We start from the raw sequence: 24,260 nt of genomic DNA on the forward strand, positions 1-24,260 counted from the left end.
AATATAATCCGTTTTCACCTTTTGGGAATGACCTTACTTAGATAAATGCAATTTAATTGCCCAGATGTAATTTGGTTGCTACAATAGTCGTGATTCTTTGTTCAGATTTCCTAAGATATTTTGTTGGTGTTTCTGGAATGCAGTTTGTTAAAAGGGACTTTCTGACTTTCCCCATGATAATGTTCTTCTCTTCTGCATTATATAATCCGTTTTTTCATTAGCAGAGTACCGAATATGATTCAAAATTTTATTTTAAAGCTGAAGGACTTATAGAATGAAAAGAGGGTGATAAGTTTAGCACCTTGTGGGTCTTAACACTTCACCAACAAATGCTGTTATCCTATACATCAGTCACGTCCAACAGGTAGATCGTGATCTACTGGTAGATCACTGGATGTCTGTGGTAGATCATTGTAGATCACTGGCTCCCCCAAAGAAGCTCAACAACTTTGGCTCCCCTAAGAAAAGCTCAATTTTTTTGCCCTGCACCACCCAAAAACAGGGATTTCCTTCTCCCTAAAAAAAGCTCAATAACAACTTTGACAAAAAACGGGGTTTTCCTCCTCCCCAAAAAAGCTCAACAACTTTGACCTGAACCCCCCAAAAAGGAGTAGATCACTGCCAGTTTTTAACTCTGTAAGTAGATCACAGTCTCTTGGGAGTTGGCCACCCCTGCTATAGATTATTTACTGATCCAATGATGTCTGGTGGGATTTGTGCTTGTAACCCCCATTAGTGCTAAGAGCTGTGTCTGTAAATTCCTCAAGCATTAGAAAGAGGACATTCTCCTAAATAAATACTCTGTATAGCAGGACATTTATAATTCACTGAACATACCGTAGTTAGATCTGCGTCCTCTCTCCACAGCTACAAATCTAACAAGGTTCTACACTGTTTTTGGCAGGCACCTCCGTTATCCAAGTGACAGCAACAGATGCTGATGATCCTACCTATGGGAACAGTGCCAGGGTAGTCTACAGCATTCTCCAAGGACAGCCATATTTCTCTGTGGACTCCAGAACAGGTAATTTCATTCAAGAGAAAAATCAGCCAAGAATGTGACATTTTCCATTAACTTTCATTCAGTATTCACCTTAGGCTTCATCTTCAAAATGCAAGTCATCAAAGACTATGCAACCCATTGTTTCTCAATAAAGCACCAAGAAGTGTTAAAAACATGAATGAGAAATGATGTGTCGAGTCCAGCAGCAATTGTAGGCTGGTGCAATGGAAAGGGAAAGAACTATTAACTTCCGTGGACGTTGCATCGGATCCTGAGTGTGGGGAAACGGCATGAATAAAATGAAGGTTAAAAGAAATACGCAAAATAGATAAGGTTGAATGAATGTTGGGGGAAATCGGCAAAGTTAACAGTTGTGTACAGGCTTCAGAGAACAATCTTGTGACCTGTATTAGCGCTTCCTCAGGGTTAATGTTATCAAAGTCTGTAGAAAAGTTAAATAGAAACAACAGGATAAAAAGTTGACCTCATCGATCTCTAGGTGAAGATCCCCAGCCAAACCTGAACCTACAGTTTCAGCCCCATACGGTGGGTTAAACTGAGAACAGGGCCTGGAAAACTTAATGTGAACCTGATGTCAGCCAGATGCGAATGAAGCAGCATAGCAACTTTTCACTCTTATGACTGTGTGAGGATGCCCCATATAGCCACAATGTTGAGTACAGTATTGGGAGGGAGAAGCCAAATTCAAATCCAGGTCAGCTGCCAGGTAAAGGTAAAGGTAAAGGGGCCCCTGACCATCAGGTCCAGTCGTGTCCGACTCTGGGGTTGCAGCACTCATCTCACTCTATAGGCCGAGGGAGCCGGCGTTTGTCCGCAGACAGCTTCCGGGTCATGTGGCCAGCATGACAAAGCCACTTCTGGCGAACCAGAGCAGTGCACGGAAACGCCGTTTACCTTCCCGCTGGAGCGGTACCTATTTATCTACTTGCACTTTGACGTGCTTTCGAACTGCTAGGTGGGCAGGAGCTGGGACCGAGCAACGGGAGCTCACCCCGTGGCAGGGATTCAAACCGCCGACCTTCTGATCAGCAAGTCCTAGACTCTGTGGTCTAACCCACAGTGCCACCTGGCACCCACTCAGCTGCCAGAGTGATCTGTAATTATTCATTGTGTTTTAGGCTAAGCCACCTTGTATGTTGATGTGAAGCTTAATAAACAAAACCCAGTAGATTCCTGGGATGAATGATTGTTCACAGACTTAATAAGGGTTAACAATCAAACAGCAAGCGATAGCCGCTTACCATCTTGCCAGTGAGCGGCGGTTGCGGCCCGACACGGCATATCCTCTCTCGCCTGGACCCACAGCACCATTTTAGAATGTTTCCCCATCCCCTCCGGTCGCCGTAGAGGCTCACAGTTTCCTGCCAGACCCATCCTTCAAATGAGCCAATCCGCAGTGGCCTGGGAGGGGGGGAGGGGCATGGCCATCTACTTAGCCTGGCCAGACCACTAAGCAGAGTCCATTCGTTTTATCACTCAGCACTTAGGCACACCGGAATGGGGGACTCTGTGGCTGGGCATGGAAATCCAATACATGCATCTCCTTTAACTCAGTGAAGTGCACAGGTTTAGCTGAAGCATCAAAGGACTGGAATGATAAAGACTGTAGATATGATAGTTACAGGTAGGTAGCCGTGTTGGTCTGCCATAGTCAAAACAAAATAAAATAAAAAATTCCTTCCAGTAGCACCTTAGAGACCAACTAAGTTTGTTCTTGGTATGAGCTTTCGTGTGCATGCACACTTCTTCAGATACAGATGTAGATATGATAGTTACTGTAGACAAGATGAATTGCATTATATATGTTTATTTAAAAAATCACCAGCATGTAAGATTACAGTGACTTGTATGATAATAGTTGTTTCGTCACTACCACAAGCTTTGTGTCCACTGAAAGCCGAACACCATGCTTTGGTTTTGTTGTTATAGTCTTTGTTTCTTAAAGAAGGGAAACCGAAATCCAGAGAGGAGAGAGAGAGAAGTCAGATGCTAAATTGAGAATAAAAATAAAGAGATCGACTATTCCACCAGGGTCCTTTGAGGAAAAGACAAAAAGCAAGATAATAAAATATTACCCTAAAAGTCCAGAGAGGTTTAGCCCTAGGGGTCCATTCTTCTACAACCATGAGCAGTAGTATTCAGCAAAGGTAGCAACTGAACTCGGACGTTTTTGGCACAGTTTATCAGAGAAACCTTGCTGCCACCTCATGTTCTATTTCAGTAAAACTCTCAGGAAGGGAAACTGACTTCAACAACCCTGGATGTTAACTATGGGGTAGTGAATCCTGCCTCTTTTTCCGTGTGCAACTTTTGCAGTGTAGCTCTGATTCACTGTTGTGCATTGCATGCATATCCCCTAACTGCAATTAGCTTAATTACACATCATGTTCCACATTCAAAAGCACAAGCATCTCTTGAAGAAGTATAATGAAGTTCTGAAGCATTGTTTTGCATGCCATGCACAATTGGTTTAATTACATTAAAGCTTCAGTCACCACGATAACCTGTTTGCAACAGCAAATATACATTCTGATACCAAGAGCACAAAATCAGATATGCGCCTAATGATGATTTGACCACAGAAAACTAATTATTTGAACTTCACACCATTCAAAGGATTCTAACTGATTAATCGATTGCCTTTCAAATGAATAACTGATTAATTTTCATTACCAACATGGTGCCTTTAAAAAAACTAAAGGAAATTTGAAAGAAAGAAAGAAAGAAAGAAAAGCAGAAGTACCAGCTAGCAGTCAATGTTAGGAGGAAAGGTTGTTTTTAACATTTTATTTTGTATTCTCTGTTGTAGAATTAAAATAGCCCTCAAAAAATAAACAGGTGTGTCCTTATCTCTCGACCTAAAATGTGTCTTTTCGCTAATTCAAATTACTCAAATTTAGAACATATTAGAAGACAAAATGTACTTGTTTCCTACTGTAATCTCTGTATGAAGCAAAAGGAAGAACTAGGCTCTAGCCCTTCTTTCACTAACTCCTGAGTGATCTGTTCACGGCAATTCCTTCCGTGAATGACAAAGTACTCCACCGACATGGCTGCGGACCAGCGTTGCATCTGATTCCTGGTATCTTGAGAGTATGGTCCATTCTGATTCTGCAAAGGGGCATGTCTTTCTGGGTGGCTCCCAATAAACTTTGTTTTTCGTTTTGAAAAGGAAGCATTTCCCAATCAATATTCAAGTTAGTAAATTTGTTGCTTTGTGTGGATTATTCAATTAAATGCCTTTTTGTGTGTGCCTTTATTTTTCCCTGCTGTTTTCATAGGCTTAATTAGGACAGCGCTAATGAACATGGATAGAGAAGCAAAAGAATATTATGAAGTGATTATCCAGGCCAAAGATATGGGCGGACAGCTGGGAGGATTAGCTGGGACTACCACAGTCAATATCTCCCTGTCTGATGTCAATGACAACCCACCCAGATTTCCACAGAGTAAGTCTCAGCCATGACGTCTCAGCTTTTGGGAGGGGGGCGGAGCTTCTCAATGGACATTTCTTAATTCCAGGGTATTCTTCCCCTGGTGCGCTGTTTTGTCCCTACCCAGATTTCCACACGATAAGTGTACATCACAATATGCGGATCTCTGGCGCATTGCCCAAATAAAAAGATGTGACAAAATATTTGCACAGTATATATGTGCTTTACTAGTTATCAGTAACAACAACAACAACAACAACAACAACAACAATAATGACGGTTTGCAGAATCAAGAAGACAGATTGCCACCCCAAGAAGCTTGCAGTGTAACATAGGGCAAGATTCTGCACTTAGCAGTACTTAGGATTAGTTGCCGTAGGGGATAAGAACTAAAGGGCTCACATACAGCTCACAGGAAAAAGTGAGTTCTGAGGAAGGCTTTGAAAACAGTGCAACATCACAGATCTGTCTGGAGAAGCAGTTCTGGGCAAAGGAAACAGCGAAGGGTATTGGAGATTAAGGATAAACATCTGGAGCTTTTCAGAGCAATCAGAGAGTTGAATGGTTTTGGCAACAGAGTCCTGGAACAACAGGAGGAGGAACAAAAGGAAATGTTGGCATGAAGGCAACAGGGTAGGTCGCTTCCCGTATGTGACAAGGGGAAGGGGAAGGAAAGGGTTGATGGAGGTATAGGAGAGCAGAATGGAAGACGAACGGTGGGGAAGAAATCAGAATGGATAGTTCCAGTATTAGTGCTGAATGAAGTTTTAAGTGGATACCAGGAAGCATTAGTGGCTGCTACCCTTAGTAAGACTTCAAAGGCAAAGAAGGAATGCTGAGGATTCCTAAAAGAGTGTTGAACTTTTTTTTTAATGGTCTTTCCTTTTTTTGTCTCTTTACTTGGGTGTATTCCTTTGCATCTTTAAATGAAGGCTATCAAACTATATTCATTTCTGATAACATAAAATAGTGGTTGTGCTCTTTAGCTAGCAGTGCAAAATGTGGCCCAAAAGATGCGAACCTGTTATTAGAATATAACCGTGTTTCTCGTGCAGGTGCAAACAATTGCAGGAGGCATCAAATTTTCACAGCTGCTACGGAGGCTAAACTTCAGTTCTGAGGTTTAAGAAATAGTCAGCCGCCTAAATACTGGGTAGATGTCACTGTGTCCCTAGATACTGGCTACATTCCTATGAAGATTTACTGATTCTCATAAAACCTTTTAGCCTGCAATTATATTGCTATAATTAATAAACAACAACAACAGATTTGGACTCTCAGATTCTGTTCCAGCAGATTTCTCATGAAGGAGAACGAGTCTTGTACGAGTTAACAGAATGACTTCCACTTCCTACCTAAACTTCCCTCTGTATCAGAGTTGAGGAACCTGTGGCGCTGTTGTTGGACTCCAACTCCTTTCATCCCCAACTAATATGACCAGTGGTCAGAAAAGATGGAAGTTGTAGTCCAACAGCACCTGAAGTGCTGTGAGTTCCCCATGCCTACTAAGCAGGATTGATAACTTTTGGACTGGTTGGTACCTACGATAGTCTTTGTAGCAACAGCAAAGAATCATGTTTCATCTTAAAAGCTGGGAGTAAATCTCATTGAATTCCATGGGCCTTACTTCTGAGTTGTTGTCTATAGGTTTGTGCTTCTAATGTATCATCAGCTCTTGAGGACTGGGGTCTACTTCCGTCTTTTGTCTTGTAAAATGTTTGACGTGTTTCGCTGGTGATGGTGAAAAAAATGAACACTCCTGTAGTTATCCTAGAAAGCTCTGAGATTTCCGATGGGAATCAGATCCATGCCTACTTTCTAAATTCCCTCGCATTTTAAAATTTAAAATACCACACTGCTCATCAATTAACTAAGCACCTGCATTTGAGGGGGGGGTGTTGCCTTCCATTGTTCATATCCCTACCAACTTTACTTTTCAGTCAAAGAATTACACGCTGCCATTTCCTCCTCCTGCGCTAGTCTGAAGTGCAACTCTTGAGTTAATAAATGCTGCTGCAAGAGGAAGGAATTAATCGAAGCTACTGTGTATTCAAAGGAGCAAAGGGGAACCTTTTACTCTGTAGATTTGTTGGTTATGCATAAGTTTTGCTCTCAGATCAGCTTTGCCACAGGAAGAACGGATGGTTTGATACAGACAATTTAAATATGCCCCCGATATGTCGAGAAAGCTATTGAAACTCAGCAAGGGGGGGGGGTTAAAATTTGTTTGGATTTTTTTCTCCACTGGAGTTGACCATGTGTGCTTCCACAGCCCAGCATAAGGAACTTCAGAGTTTAAGGTTGCAATCCTAACTCTGCTTTCCTGGAAGTAAGCCCCATTGAATTAAATAGGATTCACTACTGAACAGAAATAGTTAGGATGGTGCTGTTATTTTTCTATAGACTTATTCACAGTGGCTACTTCTTCATTTCTGTAAGTCTTGTAATGTATTTAGGGCATAAAGAATTCAGCCAGTTAGGCATTTTTCAGGGCCTTTTGATTTTAAATGATTTAATATTATTTGATTTCCACTGAAATCAGCATGGAGCTTGCAAAGGCTTAATTTTGACGGCATTGTTCTCTTTTTAAATACTATTGAACTTACTTATTTTATTTCACAATTAACTTTTTTTTCCCAGAACATTATCAGATGAGTGTTCTGGAGTCTGCTCCAGTTAGCTCTACTGTGGGCCGTGTCCTTGCTAAAGATTTGGATGAAGGCATTAATGCTGAAATGAAATACAGCTTTGTGGATGGGGATGGACTGGATGTCTTTGATATTGCCACCGAACCTAATCGCCAAGTTGGTGTCATCACAGTGAGAAAGGTAACAAGTTCATTCCTCAGCAATGTGCAACCATTACTGTAAATGCAATTTCCATTGCGATAAAATATTGTTGTTGTAATTATTTTTATTACTACTTTGCATACCGCTCCTACAAATACAGTGTACAACTAAGTCCATTGATAGCACAATCCTATTCATGTCTACTCAAAAGTAACCTCTGTTGAGTTCAATGGGACTTACTCTTGAGTTTAGGATAGGGCTGCCATACATCTGGGAATTGGGCAGGAAATTGGCAAAATGTCCGGGGGAAATTTATAAAATTCAAATAAAGGCCAAAAACTTAGATTTTTGGGGGGAGACAAAGCTCAACAACTTTGTCTGGATTTTCACTTTGGGGAAAATAGTATAGGATCCTAACTTAAATCAGTTTAAAATGGGTTTTCAAAAGAAGAGGGGAAAGCAATCAGTTGTACAAATTAAAAGCACTCTCACGTCTTTTCCATTCTGGGAGAGGCTGGCACAGGCAGAGTTAAAAGAACATCAAGTTAAAAGAAGCTGGGAGGGGAAAGTTTTAAGGGGAAAGGTTAAGCACTCTGGTGCAAATGGCCCCTTCTGGAGGACACGTTCATAGCTGTCAACTTTTCCCTTTTCTTGCGAGGAATCCTATTCGGAATAAGGGAATTTCCCTTTTAAAAAAGGGAAAAGTTGACAGCTATGCATGTTGCAAGTGAAACGTGCTAGCAGGACTACATTGCATGTGGCTGCAATGTAGCAAATAGTTTGCATCCAAAGAAACTAGGATGTGAGCCATCCTTCTGACTGTCTCAGTTGTGCCATTACTCAGTTTTGTCTGCTCATTTAAAATTTTAATTATTTCTAAAGTCTGAAAAAATCTCTCGTTCACTCATTGGGACTATTCCAGGTGAAGTCCCATTGGAACTAATTCTCTTCCATTGGCTTCAGTGGGCCATTACATTTGAAAATGAAAAATTGGACATGTAAGATGTTTGATGTATAATACCAAAAATGTAACACACACACACACACATATACATCTGTCTATCATCTATCTATCTGCAAACACATGTATCATGTATTGTTCTTGAGGGATGTTCCTAGACTGGCATAGTTCCCTGCCGAGTGTTTGCTAGCAAACTGGGATTTGCCGTTGCTGACTCTGTTAATTAATGCATTCCTCCATTCAGCATATGCCTTATTCAAAAAGATACAAACCCCCAAAATTAAAGTAAATATAAACTATCAATTTGTGCTTAAAAAAAATAATCCCAATGCAGAAAACAGATTTGAACTTCTTCCAAGACAGTGTTTGCCTCTAAAACCAAGAAGACAGCTTTAGAAGCACACATTTTGTTTTGATCAAAGTCTGTGCCAGTTACAAGGATTCCATTTTGCTAATATTCACCATTAAACTACCCATTATGTAAAAGTAAAGAGCGTATAACCATTGTATTCTTGGAAATTAAATTATCAGCAGGAGGCCTCATAATGCTCTATATAAGACCCTGGCAACCATTTCTAGATCCACTTTTATGAAGGTTCTTTGGTCATTCCTAGGCTTCGATTTGCTGTTGCCGCTAAGATTCTTTTCAATTATCATTTTATTGTTATACATAAAAAGTGCACGCTAAGTATCGCTGCAGTACAATTATCGGCATCAATTCCCTTTGCATGTAAAACTGTATCAAGAAAGGGCATGAAAACCCAGCATGGAAAAAAGAATGTCTTCTGCAAAAGGAAGACGTTAGCACGGTTGCCTTTCAGTACCGGATTCGCTTTGTGATGAAGCCCTCGCTCTAACATTTAGGCAATAATAATAAAGGACTTAGAAGAACTGCCAAAACAGAATACATTTGAATGTTGCTAATTTCTGTGGAATAGCTAATCCATGTGCTTAACTCTCCCACATTGAAATAAATAAAATTAATGGTGCTTCACCCTGACTGAATTATAGCAATTAAAATATAATTAAATGCATTATATACAACATTTTTGTTATATGCTCAAAGTGCTTAACAGCTAGGTGTGGGGTATTAAACTGAACCCAGGTAAGACTCAGGTGCTGTGGACTATGGGCTCCCATGTCCAGGAAGTGGGCAGAAAGCCTGTCCTTGATGAGGTTGCACTCCCTTGAAGGAGCAGGTATATAGTTGGGGGTTTGGGGAGGGGGGAGTGCTCCTTGATCCAGCTTTGTCACTTGAAGCCCAGGTGGCTCCAGTGGCAGGGAGTATCTCCTCTCAGGTATGGCTGCTTCACCAGCGATGGACGTTCCTGAATAGGAAAAAAAAAACCCTGACCACTGTAGCCCATGTTCTGGCAAATTCCAGGCTGGACTTTTGCAACTGACTCTACATGGGGCAGCCCTTGAAGACTGTCTGGAAGCTGCAGCAAGTGCAGAATGCAGTGTCCAGAGAGCGGATGGGAATAGCTGGTTGAACTTGTGCAACACCAGTGTTTTAAAAAAATGCAGTGGTTGCAAGTCATTTTCTGAGCCCAATTCATGGTGCTTATGCTGACAAGTGGCTTGGGACCCAAATATCTGAAAGACTGACTCCTTCTGTATCATCCTGTCCATGAATTAAGTTCTACAGGGGATACCCTATTGGTGATTCCACCATAAGAGAATTCAAGAAGTGGTGGGACATGGATGGGCCTTCTCTGTAGCAGCTCCACATCTTTAGAATGGCCTAATTTGCACAAAAAAGGAGAACTGAGTTCAAAAGAGCAAAGGCTTCTTCTTTTTGCTGTTCCTATTTGAATTGGGGGGGGGGTCAGCACATACTGGTGCCCAATCCTGGCTACTGCTGGAACTGGACTGGGGCACAAGATGACATGCTAGACCTCGCTATCCTCTGTGGCTGCTTGGACAACCCTCACCCGATTATTACAATAATATCTGGGGTGCATTTTGTTAAAATGAAAGCAGTAAAGTTGTGGGGCCGTCATGTTCATCCAGCCGGTTATATACAGTGCAAGTGATACAAGTTTAAATGGAAAGCATTTTATTTTAAAGGAACTGGGTGGTATGGCTTAAGACGTTCTGTTCAGTCTCAGAGGAGGTCTTCTAATGCTTTATTTCTCCTCCATCTTCAGCCCTTGAACTTTGAGAGTAAGAAGAGCTACACTTTAAAGGTGGAGGGTGCCAACCCCCACTTGGAAATGCGCTTCCTGAACCTGGGCCCCTTCCGTGACACTGCAACTGTACACATCACCGTTGAGGATGTGGAAGAGCCCCCACTGTTTGAGCCTAGCTTTTATTTTGTGGAAGTCCCTGAAGATGTGGACATTGGGACCACCATACAAATGATTTATGCCAAGGACCCGGATGTGACCAACAACTCCATCAGGTTCCTTTCTTTCCTTGTTTCTCTTCCCCACCCCCCCCCTCACCCCAGTCATCCTAAATATCCACTATGTTAACTTCTAGGATTGTTCTTGTTGCTTTAGGGGAGTAATGAAGATTCAGAAATTTATTGTTCTTTATTTAATGGGATTTATATGCCACCCTTCGTCATAAGATCTCAGGGTAAGTCCACAGAATGAAATACAGGATAAGAACATGTAAATAATTAAAACAAAACAATAATGGCCCCCCTTCCCACAGACACATATAAAAGGCTGAAGAATATTAATCCACCAGTTTCAAATAAATGCTTAACCTTAGATGCTAGCAAGGCTATACATTATTTTGTGCAGGCAAAATCACCATTTACTTGTCCTCTCTGAATCAGAGGCAAGATTTAAGAACTGGCTCTCTCCAGTGCACCCAGAGTTAATTAACCATTATCAATTTAGGACGGATGGTATTGAGTCTCTGTCAGTGAGGAGGCTGCAGCTCACCATTCAGGCAACAAAAGGATGGTTTATGTCATCCCTGCTCAAAAAAATCTCATTCTACACTGTTACACTCAGAATTAATAATAATAATAATAATAATAATAATAATAATAAACTTTTATTTGTATCCAGCCCTCCCCGACTGTACTCAGGGTGGCTAACAAAATATATAACATTGGTATAAAAGCAAACAATAATTAAATTACCTCATAAAAACAAGTCGGGATATCAAATTAAAATGTAATTAGATGGCTTTCTGCAGGATTAGGGTTGGGAACAGTAAATGTTCATCATTTACATGACCAGCGTAACATGTGGCCCTGTCTAGGCCACCCACGAATTTCAGGAAACTGAAGCTTCCTTGTCACAGAAGTTTTGCCTGAGGAAAGACACCTGGAACTGTCCAGAGCAACTGAGTAATGATTGCGTGATAATTTATTATGTGAAAAGAGGGAGAGCGTGCTCTCCTTTTTTTCCAGGTCTCTCAATCTTACCCTTAATGTCTCATCTTCCCCTCGAAGCAGGAGACTTTGGCCAAGGGGATGCGTGCAAATATGCACCCCTTGCTATAGTTTCCTTAAAGCTGCATGGGCTTTAGATAGAAAAGAAGATTCGGGACAGGTGGGTCTTCATTTAGATGTAGAAATAAAGGGAATCTCTTTCTTGAAATTCTGGTGAGCACAGTGATCTATTGTTACGCACTCTCCAGCTGCCCGGGGGGGGGGGTGACACATTCCAGGGGTAGCGCTACCAGGTTTCGTTTCCTTTGAGTGACAGAGCACTGAGGGCCTAGGACATTTTTGCTTCATTTATAAATATATAACCAGATACCACAAGGAGGAAAAAAGGGGGAACTCCTACAAGGTAGCAAATCTGCATCAGATGCCCAGACAGACTTTGCACACCAAGGCACTTCACATTCTGGCAACCCCCTGCTGTCTCTGTTTCTGTGTCTTCAAAATAACAAACCCTTGTGTCTCTCACCACCACACATGCTCCTGGGGCTTTCTACATTCTAAATATTGTGCTCTACCCTGTAATATCCTCAAAAGTTTGAAGCATCCAACAGCCTTAACGGGATGCTTTATTAAATACAGACAGTGTGAACAAGAGTTCTGAAGAACTTGAAAGCTTGCTCACAACTTTCTGATGGTTTTAGTCTGCCCTATTAGATTCCCCCCCCCCAAATAGACCAATGTGGCTACTTACAATTTTAGTATTCTAGATGGTTTAATGAACAGATCTTAGTCTTACCCCATGATATGCCAGTAGTACACAGCTGAATTATAACTGATATAATTTGGTTTTGCGGGCGTCCCATAAGCACAATTCCACCAGAAAATATTCGGGGATTCCAGTGGTTATTTCAATAAATAAGGGCAATGCTATGTTTGTCAACGGAATTTCAGAAAGGCGGGCCATATTACCAGAATGCTCACTGAATCCACCAGAAACTCTCAAATCCTCTTATCCCTGCCTTTCTTGACATCTGGATTGCCCACATTGGGAGATGCTGATTGCTGAAGGCATGGCCTGATTAATTCAGAATGACTAAGGGAGATTATGTAAACAGTTCAATGGACTCGAGTGCTGAGAACCAATTATTAATAACAGGCAAACATGTGCAAAGAATGCAGTACAGACTCCACCTGTGCTGCATGACACCAGTGATTAATGTTGCACCACTAATCACAAGGCCATATTCAATTTCAGATACAAGTTAGCCCTAAACTGTCAGAGGAGAATTTTTTTTTAATGGGCCTTTGCAAGACAGATCATTATTTCACAATCTAAAGCTTTTGTGTGGATTTCCTTAATAAATCTAGCAGACTGGGATACATCTTTATTTCAAAAGTGAGAGAGAGCATTCACAACGATGTTTTTCCCTCCCTTCTTATTCTTAGACTAAACAAAGCTGCTTCTTTCTTTGAAAGCAGTTCAACAACGTCGTGCGCCTTACGTTTCCTTTGCCGCGTGCTTCCCTTGCACAATAAGAACATGTTGGGTTGTGTCCCACACAGTTCTTCTGCTTCCACAACATACTTCCGCTTCCTTGATGGGACTTTACCCTGCCCTCCCCTAGCTCTCTGTAAACCTTCAAGATCTTCTCCAAAGAGTTGGGAGACTCTGTGGGGCAGATTTTGGGGTCATGCAAGGAACAGGAGCAAAGAGGAATCCCATTGTGTGAGCAGAACTCCACTTGTGCAGCAGCACTGGTCACAAGTTGCAGCTCACTGTTTGTATAGCACTTTCTACTTGTTGTTGTTATTTAAATGTGTTGGTCACTTTATTTTGACCAAGGCAACCCAAAGCAACTTACAAACACACCCCACGTAGATACATTAAAACCAAGCTGGGGGGGGGTTGCATTAAAATCTTATCACCCACTGCTGAAAGACCACAGATAGTTCAGGACCAAAGGCCTGGTTATAGAGGAAAGTTTTTGCCTGGCACCTAAAGATACATAATGTTGTCAACATGCTTTGTATCTGTTCCCCCCTACCAGATGCAACAGTGGGTCAATCCTTATAACAACACCAGGGGGTAGGCCAGTTTTATGATTCCCGTATTGCTAGTTAGGGAGACTGACTCAGGCAGTCAAATCATCAGACGATCAAGCTGTGATATACATTTTAACATAGATGAACCCTAGTACAGTGGACCCCATTTCATTTAATACTTTTGAATGGTCCATTCTGCCTTTGTCTCTCTCTGCTCATTTCCCTCATCTTGCTTTCCGCATGGAGGAGTGAGGGGAGGCAGCATAGACACAGAAGAGACCCCCATAATTTGGTTATATGGAATTTTTGCATATGTGTGACCCTTAGAACTGAATCCCCGCGCATGATGCCTCATGACTGTATTTCTGTTTGTCTGTCCTCAACCTGCTGTGCCAATTGACTTATTTGGGTCTGGGGGGTAGGAAAAAAATGTCTTATCTGCTCTCCAACCATTCATAATTTGGTAAACGTCAGTCTTGTCCATCTTAGTTGTCATTTATTTTCCTAAACTAAAGAAAGTCTCATACTCTCTTGCCTTTTCTCATATGAAGTTGCAACATGTCCTTATTATTTTCACTTCTGCAGCTTTTTCAGTCCTTATACTCGTTTTCAGATCAGGTGAAAATAACTATTATACAGTTGTATAATAGAACAACAGAGCATTGTATTTATTATTCACTGTCAGGAGAGACCAAAAAATATATATTCGACATTAGTTATAATTGTTTTCAACTATTCTTCCTATTCTTGTTGTTGCTTTTATTTTTTTAAAAAACTATTTTAGGATAAGAGCAATCAAACAAACAAATTATCAAGCCATGCTTTAAATTTAGTGTCTGAACTAGAAGCAAACCAGAGAATTAAAAATTACCAATGAACCTGAACGGAGCCTTCATTAGGAATGATTTATTCCTTGCATATAATGCCTTCTAAATGTATACTTTTTTACAGGTATTCCATTGACCGAAGCAGTGATCCCGGACGCTTCTTTTATGTCGACATCGCAACAGGTGCTCTGATGACTGCAAGACCTCTGGATCGGGAAGACATTTCGTGGCACAATATCACCGTCCTGGCCGTGGAGCTGAGTAAGGAGAACAAAAACCATGCAAATATATTTGTTTCAACATTTCAGGCTGCTGCACATTTATCTCCACCTTATCCTCCTTTCAGTTATGTTTTATTGTTTGTTAACATGGAAACACAAGAGTTCAATATAAGCACGTTGCTTACTCCAGTTATCTCCAAATGTATTTTACTGGGGTTCCAATTTAACCAGCATTTAAAGCCAACCCTGGCAGACTCTTGTGGTGGTCCAATCCTATGTCAAGATCCACTGTGGATTTGTGGCTCAGCTGGTTAGTTCCTGGTTCAGACAGCATTAAGTCCCCAACCAAAGTCCTCAGCCAAAGATATGCCAGCACAACTTGTCCAGCTCAGCCAAAGTTTGCTGAGCTGAGGCCAGTGTAAGCCCCCAAAAGGGGGCATTCTGGGGTGGGACCAGAGAGAGGCTGGATCATAATCCCATTCAACTCAGTCATGTGACTTGGCAACCTGGCACAGAACACTTACTTTAAAGGCTTGTTCTCCTTCTGCCAGGCTTAGGATGGGGTGCAACTTTACAGTGGCTTGCTCTACGCATAGACTGCTTCCTCGATAACTTCACTGCAGTTAAGAAACAGCCAGAGTTCAGCCTTACACAAGCCGTATAACATGCATATTTATATGCACTGCAGTGGAAGCCACGCTTTGCATCTGATTGAGGGAATGAAAGTAGCATTTAATTTTTACGCTCCTAGGGAGGTCTGCAAATGAAATGTTTACTCAAACCATTAGCATTCAAGGGAATTGTTGTTTAATTTCTCTTTCCTGCTTTTTTTTTTTAAATAAAAAAAATGCAGTTCAGATAAGAGCTAGCACACGCACTCTCGCCCCAAGAACTATTAGTAGCAAAAACAGATGCTCTGAATATTACAGGGCTTATCAGAGTAGAAAGCAGCATTATCAGGAAGGATTGAATGGCTCAGGGATTTGCTAATGAGCTCAGAGCCTTTCACTTCTAGGTCACTGGTTCAAAACCTCCTTGAGCCAGTAGCAAGCGACTGTTATCACCATCTGCTTGCTTGCTTTTTTTAGTGGCCTCTGGAAATAATTTTGTAATAAACCCATGTTTAGGGCAGGGAAAGCTGCTTACTAGGGTCTCAGATATGTACCGAAACGTAGGGGTCACTGTTACTTGAGAACTACCGTGGCATTTCTGAGAAACCTTCTGCCCCCGTACATATTTAGAGTTTCAGTGTATGAAACACTGGCCAGAAATAGACATTACAGCAGACAAGGGTCATTTAAAAAAAAAAAAAGTTATCTGTGTCACATTCTCATCCGATGGGGGAGAAAATTAGTTTGGTTTGCATTTTCAAATGAACCTACGTAATTGACACTTTTGGAAACACTAATCGTGCTGTGGGAACACTTTTCTATCAGAGTCAAAAATTGAAAAGACGTTTGGCTGTTCAAATTTTCATACATAAATGCAACAAGCACTTTGTGTAAGAGACTCAGGGGCATTCCTAGGGGCTGGGCAAGTTGGCCCTCACCAAGGGTGCAGGCTTGTGTGCGCACACAAAAATCATGCCTCTCCACTCTGGCTCGGAGTGGCTAGGAGCCGGCCCACCCAGTCATCCAAGCGTTCTCCAGTTTGCTCCTCCGCTGTTTGGGGGAGGGCACCAATATTTCTCCTTGCCAAGGGTTTAGGGGATGGGAGTTCCTTGCAAGGAGCCACTGATACAGCTCCTTGCCAAGGGTACAAAGGAGCCTAGGTACTCCTCTGAACACACTAGAAAGATTTTATAGAATTGCAGAGTTGGAAGGGGCTTGAGGGTCATCTGGTCCATCCCCCTGCAATGCAGGAATCCTGCCCACAGCCGTCCCTAGGTGCGCTCGAACCTTCTAGACACATCAAGTATTGAAACCAGAGCCTCAAGAGCTCAACATGTGCTGTAACGCACTGCAGGTCTGCCTGCTCTTCTTGGGCAACTGCAACTCTCAAATGTAGTTCACAGCACCAAGATTAATTTACACCAGGACCAAGCCACTCTTGATTTATTTATTTTTTGCTTCGTTCTATCTTCTTTCAGACAACCCCTCGCAGGTTGGCAGTGTTTCTGTCACGATAAGAGTGCTGGATGTGAATGACAACGCTCCAGAATTCTCCAGGTTCTACGAGGCTTTTGTATGTGAAAATGCCAAAGCCGGACAGGTGAGAGAAGCTAAGAAAAACTTTATATATGAGGCTGGCACCATCTTCTGTGTGAATGCTCCACTGTATAGCCTGAGCTTACAAAATTAGAGAGAGGGGTTTAAGGGGACTACTTGTAGACCCAGGGCTTTTTTTCAGGGGGAACTCACCAGAACTCATTTCTGGCACCTCAGGTGGGTGCGATTGCTATTCTAAGAGAAAGAGGGAGGCATTCATAGTGAGTTCTGGCACCTCTTTTTCTAGAAAACCAGCACTGTGCGGACCCATGAATTAATGTTTTGTGCTTGTGACTCTTAATATTGCTGCTTCGGAGATACCAGTGAGTTGAGGAATAATGGTGGGTGAACTAGCAGGATGCCAGAGAAGACCCTTTAACTTGGATCAGCTAAATCATTGTGTTCTTTTCACTTCCAGGGTTATTATGCAGGCCTTGGGGTGCAGGTACTGTCAGGGCACGGAGTTTGTTTAATAGCTACCTGTGTTCCTGGGCTGGATAGTCCAAAGAACTACTGAGAATTTGTTTTGACTCCATTTTAGCTCATTATTCACGACCCAGTGCAGTTCTGCATATTTCATTCACAGCTACATCTGCAAGAAATCACATATATTAACCTTTCTCTGACATTCTCCATGGTGAAAGTTTACTGTGAAGGTGTCCCCACATGGTCCTGTTTTATATTTAGATACATGTTGAAACAGCACTTTTTCTTTTCTCCTTTTACAGTCCAAAACGCAGTTAAATACAAATCTGACCATGCAAGCAGCCTTCATATGAAAATACAGAATGGGTGATTTACCTCCCTCTTCCTCTTGCAATTTTTGCCAGCATGCAAGTCTTTGAGTTGCATCCAATGGATGCACTAACCCAAGGCAGCTCATCCAACCAGTCCTTCTCTTCCCCTCATCCTCACCTCCTGCAGCCTGAAAACCCAACTCCAGGAAGCTGGAGAATAAACAGTGGTTGTGCAGAACAGCAATTGAAGCGGGTGGGGAGTTGCCTGAACCCAGACAGAGAGACCTCATGTCAGCAGAGTTCCTGCTGAAGCAAGATCTGTCTGCTCGATCCCAGCCAATTCCCCTCTCACACTGCAGCTGCATTACAGAGCAGCCCCCACCATTCAGCCCCCCTCAGACCCTCAGAAGAAGGTTTGTACTAGTGAGGCAGACGGGCAGGAGAGGGGAAGAGAAAGTTCAGTTGCACGAGGTGCCTTCATGCTCACACAACCATTGGGTACAACCCTTTGGATTTGCAAGGCTCTTCTTCAAGCAGAAGTTGTGTCTAGGAGGTACAATCTCTCCTAGAGTTACCTGCACAGTTTCTTTAGGCTGGAGTCCTATGATCCTGGTGGGCAACCTCAGGGCCACAGGCTATTTCAGATCTTCCTCCTTGAGAGATGGAGACAGATCTTGAAAGCCTCCCACTACATAACCTCAGCAACTCTTGCCTTATCAAGGTCAAAGCTCCAGTGTTGTAGACTCAGAACTGCAGAGTTGGAAGAGACCACAAGGAATGCAGGAATCTTTTGCCCAACGTGGGCCTCAAACCCATGACCCTGAGGTTAAGAGTCTCAAACTCTACCCACTGAGCTATCAGAAAGGAGGCGTGCTGGGGAAGGTTCACAGGCATGCCAAGGATTGAACTTTCAACCTCCTACATACAAACATATGCTCCGTCTCCTGTCTATGGGACATCCCAATGTTAATTTGCCCTTCTCATATTTTAGCCAGCTTAGGTTCTCCCATACTGTTTTTAATCATTTCACTCACCATTGATTCTGGCAACATATTGATTACTTTCATAGATCCCTGCTCCCTCAACAATATGAATCTGGGCTTGGCTTTGCTTTTCACTGTAATCCTGAAACACAGCTGTCTCCTTTGTTTTGCTCTCCCCTCCTACAGCTGATTCAGACAGTGAGCGCGATTGACCAGGACGACCCACAAGAGGGACAGCACTTCTACTATAGCTTGGCTCCCGAGGCAGCTAACAACCCCAACTTTACTCTAAGGGACAATCAAGGTAATTGGAGAGGACACCCATTTGTTTCGCTAACTAACGTCTTCTGCTATGAGTTGGTCTTGGGAGGCTTGGACTTAGCACTGCGTCACGAGACTGCCATTGCAAATGATGCCAAGTGACACCTGCTCCTTAAGGGCAGCAATAAAATGACATATTATTTTACACTTTGAACAGTTAATACAGAAATTTCCCCCTGTATACATTTTTCCCCAGTGACAGGTTCTCTTATTTTGAGGAAATGTGCCAATGTCATGCAAATTCAAGCCTTGTTTTCATGCTCATGGGCACATTCTCTGAATGGTACCCTGCTCAAAATGCTTTAAAGGTCAGGCTTATAACTGGAATTGCAGGGGAAATCTAGGGGGTTATTATTTGTCTCTTTCCCCACACCCACAGAAAACAGCATTTCCTAGGTACTTCAGAAGAAGCGAGGAGTTTGTGTGCCCAGGCACAGTCCACCACCCACACTCTGGAAGCCAGATCTCAGATCAAGGAAAACACATGACAACATATTTGGGATTAAAATGGCCACAACTTTATTAAATTTCAGATGGCTTAGGCATTGGGCATATATCCCTCTCAGCCCCTGGGCTGGCGGGTCTGAGGCAAGACAGGGTTAATCGGAAATATGGGGACACTCAGGGCCGGATTTAGGTTTGATGAGGCCCTAAGCTACTGAAGGTAATGGGGCCCTTTATATGTCCTTTGTCAACAACAAATTGTCGCTGTTTTTTGTGTTGAATATATACTATATGGCAATTTTTGGACCTAATAGGTATCTAAAGCCATTTGCCACTGTTGCTGTACGTAGGCTTTATTTTATTGGTTTTTTATATTATATTTCGGAAATGTACATCCAGGGGTTTTTTTTTCCTTTAAATTTTTTTTGGGCCCCCAAGAGAGTGGGGCCCTAAGCTATAGCTTGTTTAGTTTATATGTAAATCCGGCACTGGGGACACTGCAAAACTTGCAATTTACACAGCTGGCCCCCTCCCGCATTGCTGAAGGGAGCTCAATGGCCCGAGGCACCCCTCTAATGGGGAACCCTGATATCGCCACTGCAAAAAAGGGGGTGAGTCACCACAACACCCCTTCCTCGATTGTTGGACTAAAGGATTCCGCCCAAGGCCTAAAACCACCAAAGTTGTGGCAATTGCTATGGGGAAGGCGAAACGTGCAGAGCAGAGGAAATTCCTTCCTGGCTCTGAAAAACAGCAATCTGACCCCCGGTCTGCTCCTCTTGCCCCGTCCCACAGAGAGGCCAATTTGAAAAATCCACTCCACTTAACTGTGTGGAGGAGTTGCGGTAGACCACATGGCCACCCACATTACTCCGGGGGCAGGGGACGAAGTCACGCATTGCCCAGAGGATCCCGGCCTCGTCATCAACCAGCCAACCAATCCGCTGGCTAGGGGGCATGGCTGGGACCCATGTAAGCGGAGGTGCGAGCTGGAGAGCTTTCTCTTGACTCGCTTCCTCAATCTCCCTCCCTCCCGGTTTTTTCTTAACTGGCCTTGCTATGGACCTCAGTTGGTCGCCATTGAGAGGCCTGGTAGGAATTTTTCCACTTGGCAAATTGGCTTGGTCCATTTGGTTTTCGCCTACCTCGTAGCAATCGTCACAACTTTGTAAGGTTTGGCAGTTAGGCGTTGGGTGAGTTGAGGTGTGGCCATCCACCTGCCCCTCCAAGCTTAAGGGCATTCTGTTAAAGGAATCCAGGGGTGTGGATCTTGTCATAAGCCCGGGGTGGGGCTAGAGCCATGCCACGACCCCTTCGGGAACCCTGGGGGAGCTCAAGTTGGTTTGCATCAATGGGGCTCCCGCTTCCGGTGGTTTACCCTTACCTCACTCCCTGCGCAACGGGCAGGAGTCGGATATAGTCAGGTCTATTCAATGCCCAAGCCAATACCACTCACATTCTGTAACCAATAAAGTTGTGGCCAAAATTTGCCCAGTAACATTAACCAAATATTCTGTGTCCTGGTGTTTTTATTCATCTTCGAGGGGGTGGTTGCGGAGTCTGAACACGCAAGCGGGTTTTGGCGGGAGCCCAGAAAAACTCTGCGGCGACCAAGGGGGTGAGGTACAGCAGGATGGCGGGGCCGGACGCCAGGCTGCAAACCTCGCCCACCGCCAGACCCAGTGAGCAGATACTTCCAACTGCATGTGTAGAGAGAAGCAATACAGTTGGGATGGCAAGTAGAATGCAAGAGGACCTCCATAAAATATGCCTTAGTTGTGTCCTGTTCCAAGATACTGCATTCCATTTTACCCCACCCAGTTCAAGTCAACCAGAATGTTCAGTCATCAGTGGCCTTTTTTGAGGGTGTTTTGCCTCCTTTTTTTACAATATATATTATTAATAATTTCAAGTATAATTTGATACTTTTGCTCCTGGTGCACAGATAGTGCCATTTTGGACTTACTTATTTCTTACGCTTTTATATCGCCTACCCAGCCAAGTTCTCTGAGCAGTGTGCATAAACTATATTTTAAAAAATTCACAATAGAACACGTAAGGCTGTGTACACACATCTCCATTTACTCCAGGCTTCCACTGCTGCCATGCAACACGTAACATTAGCCACAGTTCATATCTACCTTGTAGTTTCTTGAGACATACTGCTGTTGGATGCATTTTTCCTTGGTTCCATCTGTAAGCAACGCACTCCCTGCACAGTTAAGCTGAGGTGAGTGCATTTGAGACAGTCATTTTGTTATGTGCAGGTGACAGCCCACTCAGAGATGACAACTTCACGAATAAGAGTTCGGGGGGGGGGGCTGAAGGTGCAGGGAAACCCAACAGATAATGTGCACCAGGTGAGGATATCCCTGCCCCCTCTTTAGTGCATACAACCATGTGCAGATGCAAGTTCAAACTCAGCAGGGGGAAACTGCCTCACTTGCAGTTTAAACTGCTAATTCATACATAAAAAGGTAAAGGTACCCCTGACCATTAGGTCCAGTCGCAGACGGCTCTGGGGTTCTGGTGCTCATCTTGCCTTACTGGCTGAGGGAGCCGGCATACAGCTTCAGGTCACGTGGCCAGCATGACAAAGCCGCTTCTGGAGAACCAGAGCAGCACACTCGCCAGAGCGGTACCTATTTATCTACTTGCACTTTGATGTGCTTTCGAACTGCTAGTTTGGCAGGAGCTTGGACCGAGCAACGGGAGCTCACCCCATCGCAGGGATTTGAACCGCCGACCTTTTGATCAGCAAGCCCTAGGCTCTGTAGTTTAGACCACAGCGCCACCCTCGTCCCTTAATTCATACATAGCCCGAAATAAAATCACAGAAGCCTAGCAGTACAAACTAAAACCTGCACCAAACACTAACGAAAACCATTAAAACAGAGCAAAAGGGAACTTGGTACAAAAACTGAAGCACCTGATAGATCATTATTAAGAGGACTGGCACTCAGAGAAATTGCATTTGCTGTTAGCATGGTATGGAATGGGGCAGCATAGAAATGAACAGCACTGCAGCATCACCTAGTGGTGGGAGTAGAGATTTATGAAAGCTCCAGTTATTTCCATGTACATCAAATCACGGTTCACCTTGCTGAAAAGTGACATAGAATGTTCAGGATATTTTCTTCACAAGAGCAGATATGTAATTTTCACATAGATCTAAGTTTTTCTTTTGGATGGTCAGAGCACTATTCCGTTTAGCGTTTGCCCATTGCAATAAAGTGATTCTATTACATACATCATCTGAAAGGCTGATCAGCATGTCACTGTGAATGCTGTACACTGTGAATGATCCTCCACTTCCTTTTCACCCAGTCCCTCCCCAGCATAGCTGGTCCTCTATTTGGCGTTCCTCTAAGCAGGGCCGGCCCTACCATTAAGCAAAGTAAGTTGGCTTCCTCAGGCAGCTGTTTTTGGAAGTCAAGAAAGGGTAACAAAATTATTAATGTCAATTGATTTAGGAGGCTGTTGTTTTGTTTTAACTGCTAGAGAGTTTTAGAAACACTTCTGGTGTTTTTTTGCCTCAGGTGCCAAAACAACTTGGCCAGCTTTGCATACTACACCCAAAGTACCACTTGCTTCTCTGCCTCAGGCAGCAAAATGTCTTGGGCTGGCCTATCTCTTAAATTCAGAGGATAGATATGAATGCATTGTAGAAACCTGGGCATTGGGGGGGGGGGACAAATGAATAATCTAATTATTCAAAGAAATCTGCATATTAAATGTTTTGAAAAATTCTAAATATTAGCAGATCTTCTCTCCTTAGATAACAAAATGAAAACCTACTTCAGTAAGTAAGAGGTGTCTTCTTGCATCAGCATGTCCTAGCACTAAGCTGCCCATATCAGTTATTTTCAAATGGCTGCCAGAATTTCCAGGGCATTGCCTTGCTAGAACACACTGTGACCTTGTCTTCCTTTTTTTGAATATGCGTTGCTGATGAGGTTGAAAGAAACCATCACTACAGCATTGGGTGATCCAGGCTCACTTCATCCTTGAGGCACTGTGTTAAGAGACAGGCATTTGGGGAGAATTCTCAGCATCAGATGTACTTCCTACCCCCCACCAAGCAAACAGGTGGTGTAATTTGGAGTGACATCAATGAGTGAATTGCTGTTCCTTGTGTTTTGTTTTGAAGACCAGCTTTCAAGCGCAGCCATTGTATCAGCCACAAGAGCAGATATTGGTCCTGACCTGCGGCAATTAAATGTTCATTTAAACATTGAACCCTTGTCATCTTTTAAATGGGGGGGGGGATCTCAGGAATCAGGAAAATGTTTGGTTTTAGAAATGATAAGATGTCAGAATAAAATAGAAACTTTGGTATTCAGTACAGTGGTACCTCTAGATGCAAACAGGATCCTTTACGGAGCCCCGTTCGCATCCAGAGCAGTCTGCAACCCGCAGCGGCGCTTCTGTGCGCGCGCGGGTTGCGATTCGGCGCGTCTGTGCATGCGCGTGACATCATTTGATGCGTCTGCGCATGTGCAACCCGCCGAACCCGGGAGTAATCTGTTCCGTTACTTCCGGGTTCGGCGCGTTCGTAACCCGTGCCGTTTGCAACCTGTGGCAAATGCAACACGAGGTACGACTGTACTTCATAATCAGTAGAGCAATTAAAATAAAAATATTTTTTTAAAAAAATGGGGCAGGAGAGTTTGTGGTGGAACTCCCACTATTTCATAAGTATTGGTGGGTTGTGCCTCCCCCCCTTTTTTTTTTACATTCTCTCCCTCTGGGAAGGAAATAATTTCCCCCCCCCCCCCACCATCTCTTAGGCTGATATAGTTTCCGGTTGTGTTTGGAGGCATGTCAGGCTTAACAAATTTAGGATCTTAGAGATCCTTGCTTACCCCAGACTGGTCTTCAACCTTGTCACCAAGCCACCCCATTTTCAGCCCCAGG

The 24,260-nt window shown here is 43.2% G+C and overlaps 1 protein-coding gene across 1 annotated transcript in view; it reads left to right on the forward strand.

Annotated features, from left to right (window-relative positions):
* CDH20 (cadherin 20) overlaps window positions 1–24,260 on the forward strand; it is a 67,904-nt gene that overhangs the window by 39,892 nt on the left and 3,752 nt on the right. Inside the window, exons 5-11 of the mRNA XM_033154427.1 lie at window positions 905–1,024; window positions 4,306–4,473; window positions 7,099–7,286; window positions 10,359–10,612; window positions 14,555–14,691; window positions 16,741–16,862; window positions 18,765–18,882. Coding sequence (XP_033010318.1) covers window positions 905–1,024; window positions 4,306–4,473; window positions 7,099–7,286; window positions 10,359–10,612; window positions 14,555–14,691; window positions 16,741–16,862; window positions 18,765–18,882 — 1,107 coding nt within the window. The remainder of the gene's footprint in view (window positions 1–904; window positions 1,025–4,305; window positions 4,474–7,098; window positions 7,287–10,358; window positions 10,613–14,554; window positions 14,692–16,740; window positions 16,863–18,764; window positions 18,883–24,260) is intronic.

This window comes from Lacerta agilis, chromosome 7 (genome assembly GCF_009819535.1).
Source record: "Lacerta agilis isolate rLacAgi1 chromosome 7, rLacAgi1.pri, whole genome shotgun sequence".
Taxonomy (NCBI): Eukaryota; Metazoa; Chordata; class Lepidosauria; order Squamata; family Lacertidae; genus Lacerta; species Lacerta agilis.